Raw genomic sequence first — 10,400 nt, 5'->3', positions numbered from 1 at the left:
TAATAAAGTGGTTTCCCTCCTTCTTTCTTCTGTTTCTCCGACTTTGAATCCATTTATTTATACCTTGAGAAACAATCAAGTTAAGAATGCTTTCAAAGTTTCACTTAAACGACTTGTATTTATCTCAAGTAAGTAACTTTTAAAAAAATTCAGCTGTAAAGAGAAATGGTCCCACATAATTCCTCCTCAAAATTGTAACCCAATTTATTTTTAACAATGTATATTTTGGCAATATTTATCTTCTGAAATTTTCCTTAAAGTAGCTTCCATGAACTGTGGTCCAGCTTTTCGCTTATATTTATTTTTAAAAAAACAGTATCTGAAAATGATTTGCATCTCACTATGAGAATATGTGAACATATATGGGATGAACTGTTTTTTTTAATGGAATTAACTTCATAATATTAAAAATTATATATAATAAAAGCATTACTGCTATAAGATGAAATTCCTTTCTTTTATTTTTTCACTCACATTTCCCTTTGGGTATCTAAGCACATGAAATAATAGAAACCTTCTGTACAGGCTTTAAAAAGAACAGATAATAGCATACTTTATACCTTGAGGAACAGCCAAGTTAAAAAAGCCTTCACGGACTCAATCAAAAGACTTGCTTTTCTATCAACTAAGTAAAAGAAAAAATCATTTTGAAAAAGTAGATAGATTTGATTTATAAAGCCATTAATTAGAATCCAAAAATCATCAAGGATATTTTAAAAGATGTATTCTCTTAAAATATATATTTAACGTATTTAAAAGAATAAAATATGAATGAACTTGAAAATAAAAGTAATGTCTACTAATTACTCTATTAGCAAATGTCTGACATAAGCTAATCTTTTGGGTCCTTTTTGATATTAACCAGTATTTGTAAGTATGAAATAACATTTTGATCTAGAAATTTCACCTCTATAAATTATTCTGACATCCATGCAAAATATAAGTATATGGAGGCTGTTCATAGAAAGGTTACTAACATTACATATTTAGCTCAAACATTTATTAAATAAAGGATAAATAATCAAATGAATTGCTTTACTAATAGCTGAAAATTAGATGTAACTTAAATGTGTATTACAGTATGTGCTAAATCAACATGTTTTTAAATATATAAAGCATGTTTTGGTATCCAGTTAAAAGATGTAGTTGCAAAGATTTACGTATTTATGAGTAATGGCAATAGTAGTGTATTTGCACAAATCAGAGATTGGAAATATTAAGTATGTAATGTAAGAGGTCTCATATAACTATAAAGTTGTCATTTTGCATATATGAGTAAAATTATCCAATGATATAAAAGACTTTACATTATTTAATAAAGGACTATAATCACATAATAAGGAAAATAAAATATTACAAGTGCTACAATCAAAAATAGTTTTAAAATTAGCTACATAATCTAAATAACACAGTGTCTTCCTTCCCATGTGTCTGGTACTACTATATCATCCTTTTGTCTCCAAGGACACACTTAACCTGAAGCCAATGTTACCTGTTCTTTGCCAAATTTTGTTACTCAGAAAATACATTAATGTCGCTTGAACGTACCCACCAGGGATGCCTTGTATTATCACTTTAAGGCATGCTCAGCAATTTTTGTTCTTAAAAAGAGTTATACTTGACATTGTGAAGCATTTCTTGCTCTCAGGATGTTCTTTAGATTATTGTCTCCTTCAACAGTGTCCAGGTGGAGTGCCTGACATTCCCATCCCTTTCAGTAATTTATGTTTATAATGTGATGGAGATAGAAGAATATACTTCTGGGCTAGTAATCGCACTAAGCCCATTGTGACAATATCTGTCACCTTTCCTAGGCATAACAATTATTGGAAGCATGATTACTGAACCTTCCAGTGATTTTAAAGACATAAATGTTTTTGTAAAAATATCACTTTCACCATTGCAGTCTCAATATTGCTTTGTTTAAACAACCATCACAAATCCTTATTTACTAGCAGATGAGTAAGTATGACAAAGATTGTCTCCTTGTTTGTATATCCCTTTGTAATATCTAGGTCACGTTTACCTCTGAAAAATAAAATGGAATTCCAGGATGATTTATATTTTTCATATGTATCTAAGATATAAAGTGTTGTTTTTCAAAATGAATTTCTCTTGTATTGATAAATGCCATGATTTGGGAAGGTTTTATGAATAATATAAACTCTTTGAATCTAATTTAATTTAAGAATTATCAAGGGAAGCTCTGCCTCTACACTCAACCAAATTGACAATAGTGAAGTATGTTTGTATATTTGTATATAGACATGTATATAGTATGTTTGTATATAGACATATAAGTATGTTTGTATATAGACATATAAGAATAACCCTGTATCTTCACTCCCCAAAAGAATAATATAATGGCTAAGATGGCAGAATTTTATTAGAGATGTTGTGTTATTTTGAAAATTTAACTAAAAGAGAATAAATAGAAATCAGTATCAATCTGTACAATAACGTTTTCAAAAAAATTCTCGGAAACATCAAGTCAATTCTGACTCGTACAACTTTCTGGTAGAGTAGAGTTGGTCTGTGGGTTTCTGAGTCTGTACCTTTTTCAAGGCAGTAACCAGTCTCATCTTCCTCCTCTGAGAAGCTTGGGGTTTCAGTCTGCTGACTTAGTTGTTAACAGCCGACATACAACTCACAACATCACCAAGGCTCATATAACTTTATTATATTGTAAAAAGTTGACTCAATTTCACACATCAACACAAGTAAGAACAACAATAACATCTTGGGCAAAAAAGTCATATTTTGATGATTTACCAATGCAGAAAGATTTAATAATGGAGAAAAGATTTACCATGAGGCACATGTAACTTGAGAAATTTGGATAAAATATCGGAGAAAAGGAGTACAAAAATGAAAACTCTTCTACATCTCAATTTGATAGTCTGTGTTTTAAACGAATATCACACATGGCCTTGTATATTTACTTACCAACTACTCCCACCTCCACGGTTTTTTAGTCAGTAATATGCTAATTTTTATGTTACAGTAGCTAAGGTGCATCATACAAAACAAAAATACCTAAGGAGGGTATGGGGGGAGGGGAGGGGAGGGAGCAGGTACAGTTGGCAATCAAACATAGAAGGCTCGAGTTATTTGACAAAAATCTGATAGTTAATTTTTTCTAAATGAGAGATTAAATTTAATAAGACTATTCTAACTTTCAGATAAATTCTGAGCCTCTCTCTTATCTTAGTAACACTATGAATAGGGAAAATATTAATAGTTCATTCTGCACCTAATTCATTGACGATACAATGAATTAAGTAATGGAATGAAACTGCTTATAAAACAAATGAATTTCGGGCACAAAGGAAACATTTTCTATTCATTAATAGCAGAAAACTTCAAACTTTAAGGTGTTGACACTATATTGGAAACTTTTAAATCCTTAATACTGTAATTAATGGTGGACGTCCGAAAGAGTTATGCCAAGCAGTTTATCACAAACTAAAAGTCTAAGGAATTTGACATATGGATTAAATATCTATTATTTGACAAAAGTGGCAGCAGCAGAAGAAGATATAATCTGTTAAAATGAAAGATCAGACAGGAAAAAGGACATCCATTATTTTGTAAGAGATAAGTGTAAAGCACATAATCTGTAAAGGTAATGCACATAAGGAAAAAATAGTAGATTGCATTGAGTGTAGCAACAATGTTTAGGGTTGTTCCTAAAAATAAACACACAACCTAAAAGCAATCATTTTTATTTTGAACAAAGACGTCAAGCTTTGCTTTAGAGTCTGTGTAGTAAACTCAAGTTTCCTATGACATATTGTTCTTTGTTGGTAGATGTCGTGAGGTGAGATCCAACTCACAAAGTTATATTCCATCAGTTATCTGTTTCAGTTATGTGGGAGAACCTTAAGAAAGGATAGAATAAAACCTCAAAACCTTAAAACAGTGATTTGGAACAAATGTCTCACTGTATTTACTTTTTTAAAGATGTATAAAAATTTCCCTGAATATCACATACAGATTGGCCAGAAGTCAAAGGTCAGTGATGAAAAATGGCACAGTGACAACGTTCATTCTGCTGGGACTGACCGATGACCCTGAGCTGCAGGTTCTGATGTTCATGTTTCTCCTTCTCACCTACATGCTGAGTGTAACCGGGAACCTGACCATCATCACACTCACCTTTGTGGATTCTCACCTGAAAACACCGATGTACTTTTTCTTAAAAAACTTCTCCTTTTTGGAAATCTCCTTCACCTCTGCTTGTATCCCTAGATACTTGTATAGCATAGCAACGGGGGACAAGGTCATTACCTATAATGCCTGTATGATCCAAGGGTTTTTTACCGACCTCTGCGCAGTCACAGAGTTTTTCCTCCTGGCTGCCATGTCCTATGACCGCTACGTGGCCATCTGCAAGCCTTTACATTATGTGACCATCATGAGCGTCAGAGTCTGCAGGATCCTCATTGTCTGTTGCTGGGTAGCTGGTTTGTGTGTAGTAATTCCACCCTTTATCTTGGTTTTTAATTTGGAATTCTGTGACTCTAATATCCTTGACCATTTTGTCTGTGATGCATTTCCCCTTGTGAAAATCGCATGCTCAGATACTTGGATTTTGGAGCAGACAGTTAACATCTGTGCTGTGCTGACCCTAAATCTGACTCTTACTTGTGTCGTTCTGTCATATGGCAGTATCATCAAGACCATATTTAGATTCCCTTCTGTCCAGCAGAGGAAAAAGGCCTTTTCAACCTGTTCTTCCCACATGGTTGTGGTGTCAATCACCTACGGCACCTGCATTTTCATCTATATGAATCCTGCAGCAAAGGAAGAAGTGACTGTTAATAAAGTGGTTTCCCTCCTTCTTTCTTCTGTTTCTCCTACTTTGAATCCATTTATTTATACCTTGAGAAACAATCAAGTTAAGAATGCTTTCAGAGTTTCACTTAAACGATTGGCATTGATCTCAAGTAAGTAACCTCTTTTTAATTTCAAAAGGAAAAAGAAATGGCAGCACACAATTTCTTCTCGAAAATATATAACCTAATTTATTTTTAACAATGTATATTTGGGGAACCATAATGTTCTCCACATTTCTTTGGAGTAGCTTCCATGAACTCTCATCAAGCTTTTCTCTTATCTCTGTTTTTCAAAACAATATTTGAGAATGATTTGCATGTCATTAAGAGATAATGTAAACAAATCTCATGAATTGATTTTTGCGATTGGAACTAATTTCTTAATATCAAAATTTCATTACAATAAAACCACTACTTCAGTAGGACACATATAAGGAAAAACCTTTTTATATTTATTTCATTCAATATATAACTGGTGGATATTGAAACATGTGAAATAAGAGGAACTTTCTGTAAAGACCTTTATAAAGAAAGGTAATAGCCTATTTAAAATGTGAAAAGGATTTTAGAAGGAGAATAAAAGTACTTTCAGTATTGAGAAAATTGTAGATTAAGGAAGCTTGAATTATTACACTCACAAACATGGTAATGCTGAATGAAAATTAATAAAACATTCCTTTGATTCTATGCTGGGTGCATTTAGAAAACTGTAAACTGGAGGTGTTATCAATAAAGATGCAACTAAAAATAGAGCTATAATATGTACATTCATTGACAAATTCTCTTTAGATGACAGAATGGAGCAGAAGAGAGGGTAGTGATGGAGTTGCATTATGGCTCCCAGGAATTTAGGATTCAATCTTAAATTTTGAGTTATAAAGGCACTTCTAAGTATAGAATAGCATAAAGCCAAAACTATCAAATTATTGCTCTTTTAATGAAAATTTGGATTATATCTATGTTCATTTTCACAAAAGTATTCTATTTTTATGTAAAATATAATCCATTTCTTTTCTTCAAGGGGGAAATATTATCAAGTGGATTCAATATATATAACACAAATGAAATGATCGTCCAAATTATCTCATATGAATCTAAATTATGTTATGAAAAATTGAAAGACCACATATGTAATTCATTTTTTGTTAAATTATTCATTCTAATTAACTAACTACAATCCAGAATGCAATGAAATGTGAACATTTTCTCTCCTAGGCACGTTATGCATGTATATGCAAAAATACAACATATTGTGCATTATTTAAAATATCAAAGAAATTCTGCATTTTCATTATTTACAGCAATGTAAACTAAACCAAAAGAGAATAATGTGTTCTCATAAATGTGAAAGAAAGTGGAAGCTGTAACTTATAAAATGTAGAAAATGAAATAAATTGTTAACCAAGGCCAGATCTTTGAAAAGTCCAAAAGCAGAAATAAATATCTTCCTATTATGTGTGAATAAATAAAAAAAGCAGTTCTTCAATGTTTCATGGGAAGTTCTTAGAAATGAAATGGATAAGCAGAAAAAAAGATCAATATAAATATGGGAACTAACATGAAATTATTCCTAATACTTACTTACTGAATTTTTTTACCTGATAGTTTACATTTGACCATGTTGATTGGCAAAAATCTGCTATTCAACTATTAATGATGTGCATCTGACAGTAAGAAACCCTTAGGTGCAAGACAAGGGTAATACTGGCTGTGAGAGTTAAGGTTAGGCATCAACTTGACTGGTCCATGATTCTCAGTAGTTTGGGCAGTTATGTAACACTGTAACTTGTCAGTTTTATAATGATGTCATCTTTTTACCTTTTTACCTTTTGTAATATGATGTGGTCATCTTCCATTTCACATGACACCAACTTTTCTTTAAAGACCTGTTTTTAGAACCTAATGATGTCAATATGTGAGAAGTGGGTGTATTACCTTTAAGTGTTATAGAGTCTTATTTTTTGAAGTTATTTCTCCAAAGAATATCACCTGGTCTCATTGATAACTGAATGGGCAGCATTTTCATTAGTAGTCCATCAATTAATAGCATGTCTTACAGTTGATGGTGCCTTAAACTGATTAATTGTAGCACATTTTTTTTCTTCTGAGGATATTCTTACATATTCATAAACTGAAAAAACGGAATAGGAAACTTGCACAAGTAGGAGAATTTTGCACTGTAGCTGATCAAATAGCAAATATTAAAGGACAATCATTGCATTAGCATAGAAATCAATGACAAAATATTGATATAGTAAGTTATAAAAATTAATTTCCAAGAGAATTAATTATACCTAAAAGGTACATATTAAAATACTAAAAATATTCAAAGTTAATATATAATATAGTTTAAACCAAAGGATGGCAATCACTATTGTTAAATAAGAATGTTAATACTTGTATGTTTATTTTCATGCATATATATGCTCTATATTGTCCATATAATCTTTTACAATTATGAAATTTTATTCACATATATATTCACTAAGCATATAAAATATTAAATAACAAAAAACTCAAATCAAATATCAACTGTTGTCAAGTTGATCTTGAGTCCTAGTCACTCTATTAAAATAGTAGAACTGACACTTTGGGTTTCTGAGGCTGTCCATATTTACTGAAGCAGAGAGACTCAACTCTTTTATGGATTAGCTGGTGTATTTCAACTGTTGACCTTATATTAAATGAAGACACATTTTATTTAAGTTTATCTGTAGCAGAAAATAGTAACTGAATCAGAAAATGAGCCTACCCCTCCAAAAGGTAAAAGCATTAGTCATGTTAACTCATTTATATGTATCGGCTTGGCTATACATATCCAACTATTTAGATAAAATATCTATTTTATAGCTGCTTGGTATATATTGTTTGTATGTACCACACATTATCACTTCACCCATTGACGGCACTTCAGTTGTTTCCGTATTTTTACTATTCCATGTGAATAAAACTATACTGAATACAGGTGTATGTATGCCAGTGTTCATTGCACTCCTTTTATTTAGGTCTCACATGTATACTTAGTGGGATTGCTGGATCATATATGATTTCAATTTCTAGCTTTACAGAAAACACCATAACATTTTCCATAATGTTTGTACTATTTTACATTTACAGTAGCAGAAGAGTTCCATTATCCCTATATCCTACCAACATTTGTTAACTGTTTTTTAAAGTGCCTAAGATTATACTGGTAAACAACAACAACAACAACAAACACACACACATGAGCAATTCAACCCTGTCCTGTAGGGCAATTGAGTCAGCATCAACTCCATGGCAGTGAGCTTTTGAGTGAGATTTTAGGTACGTGAGATGCTATTTCATTGTATTTTATTTGCTACTCTGCAATGATTTTTAGCATCTTTTCACATTTGTATCAGCTCTCTAGATATCCTTTTAATAAAGGTTCTGTTCATTTCTTTTTCTATTTTTGTAATAGGTTGTTATTTGGCTTTTGTTGAAATATTATACACATTTTAGAGATCATACCTTTATAGGGTATGTCATTTGGTGTTTTAATCTTATAATAGAATATTTTAATGAACACAAAATTTTAATTTATCCCTTTTGTTTTCTATTAATTGTGCATTTGTTTTATGTTTGTTTTTCTTTTTTTGCAAAAGAGAAATGTTCTTGCTCTTGTTCTCCAAAATGTCTTGGTAACTGAAAGGGTGATCAGCTCCCACCCTCATTCAGTCAATATGGTTGACAACCGCCCAGTACAGCCCCTACTCTGGCTAAGGTTTGAGTCAAATTCTCATGTGTCATCCACACCTCTTAAATCACATGACTGTACTTCATTAGACCATAACTGTGCCAGACATGTAGTCTAATACCACCAATCCTAGGAAAACAGTAAGTCCTTATTTAGCAAGCAACCTGACTCTTGTTACAATATGTAATTGAAAGAGTTTCCTCCAGTAGCAACAACCTTGACCAAAACCACCTTCTGAATTGGCATAAAACCTATCTCCATATCAGATGCTCTCATTCCAGATACCATTTAAACTGGCAGGAATTCTAAAAAGGAAGTGAGGCCCCTTCCATCTTTTCCCAACTTCTGTGAGCTCCTGGACTTGCAGGGGGCACCTATCATTATTGGGTACCTTGCTCTCTACAGCTTTTCCTCTCTAAATTCAATCATCTCACAATAGTTTCTTATGGTGAACTGTGTTGGCTGTTGTGTCTAGGGCATTATAGTGTTTGTCTTTATATTTAATTGACACTTGTATGTAGGTGTGTTCTTATGATTCACCACTTTGTAGGGATAGTAGAGAATACAAGTATGTTCATACTTCCTCTTTGCTGTTGATGTAGCACAGTAGAGGGTAACAGCTTCAACGAGAAAGCAGGAGAAACAGAAGACAATGCCGGAAGAAATCATGAACCTAACGATGGGCATAGAAGAAGCAGATATCGACCTGCACAAAAATAAATTTTCAAAATGCTGCTTCAAGTCATAAAGTATATGAAGGAAGCAATTCAGAAAAAAGATGAGAGGATAGAGAAGATAAAGGCAATGCACCAAAGGGAAATACAAGAGTTAAGGGATGAAATAACAAAATCCAGTGACAAATTGACAGATCTTGCCAATAGGCTTGAAGAGGCAGAGAAGCACACTGGTGACCTAGAGGATAACCAACAGACCTCAGCAACTGGGAAAAGCAGTCAAATAAGACAATCAAACTAGCTGAAGAAAACTTGAGAGCCATGTCTGATGCTATGAAAAGAAACAATATTTGAATAATTGGACTACCCGAACAAGACACAACAAAGAAATCAACAGCGAAACTCGCAAGGGGATCCTTAAAGGAAAACTTCCCCAACTTAACAACGGAAAATCAGGCAACCATTCAAGAGGCTGAAAGAACAACAGCCAGACTGAATCCCAAGAATAAGTCACCAAGACACATAATTGTCAAATTATCCAACTTTGAGGAAAAGGAGAAGATCATAAAAGCAGCTAGGGAAAATCAGTCACGGATAAAGGTACCCCAAAAAGGGAATGTTCAGACCTATCAGCAGAAAGGATGAAGAAGAGGAGGGAATGGAGTAACATATTCCAAAAATTGAAGGAAAACAACGCAAATCCAAGAAAACTTTGCCAGCCAAGTTAAATATTAAGATAGAGGGTGAAGTAAGAGTCTTCCCAGACAAGGACAACCTCAAAGAATACACAAAAAGAAACCCAGCTCTACAAAAGATCTTTCATGATCCAATACGGGCAGAAGATAACCACTCACGGAGGGCAAATAAGAGACCATCACATAGAAAAACTCCACCCATAGGACGACAAAGAGGAAACATTCCCCCGGGATAGCATCAGCTCAATAGTGGAAAGAAAGCAAACATAAACCACACACAACACAAGCAGATAAGATAGGTAGATAGGAAAATACCCAACACAAAAGGTAAAAGATGACAACACAGAGTTCACCGATGGATATAAAAGCACTGAATATCAATGACATGAACTCAGGCATTAAAAGGCAGAGGCTAACAGACTGGCTGAGGAAACATAACCCATTGATCTGCTGCCTCCAGGAGCCTCATCTCAAG

At 33.1% G+C, this 10,400-nt stretch overlaps 1 protein-coding gene across 1 annotated transcript; it reads left to right on the top strand.

Annotated features, from left to right (window-relative positions):
* Positions 1 to 3,973: 3,973 nt before the first annotated feature.
* LOC101648235 (olfactory receptor 6C2-like) lies at positions 3,974 to 4,957 on the top strand. The gene has a single exon (XM_004700595.3). The coding sequence runs from the start codon at positions 4,022 to 4,024 to the stop codon at positions 4,955 to 4,957; it is 936 nt and encodes a 311-aa protein (XP_004700652.1). The 5' UTR covers positions 3,974 to 4,021.
* Positions 4,958 to 10,400: the final 5,443 nt, after the last annotated feature.

Source organism: Echinops telfairi, unplaced genomic scaffold (assembly GCF_000313985.2).
Source record: "Echinops telfairi isolate 266 unplaced genomic scaffold, ASM31398v2 ScPeMD7_2;HRSCAF=8, whole genome shotgun sequence".
NCBI lineage: Eukaryota > Metazoa > Chordata > Mammalia > Afrosoricida > Tenrecidae > Echinops > Echinops telfairi.
The sequence above is the reverse complement of the archived record's forward strand: the minus strand, read 5'-3'. Positions and strand labels throughout refer to the sequence as shown.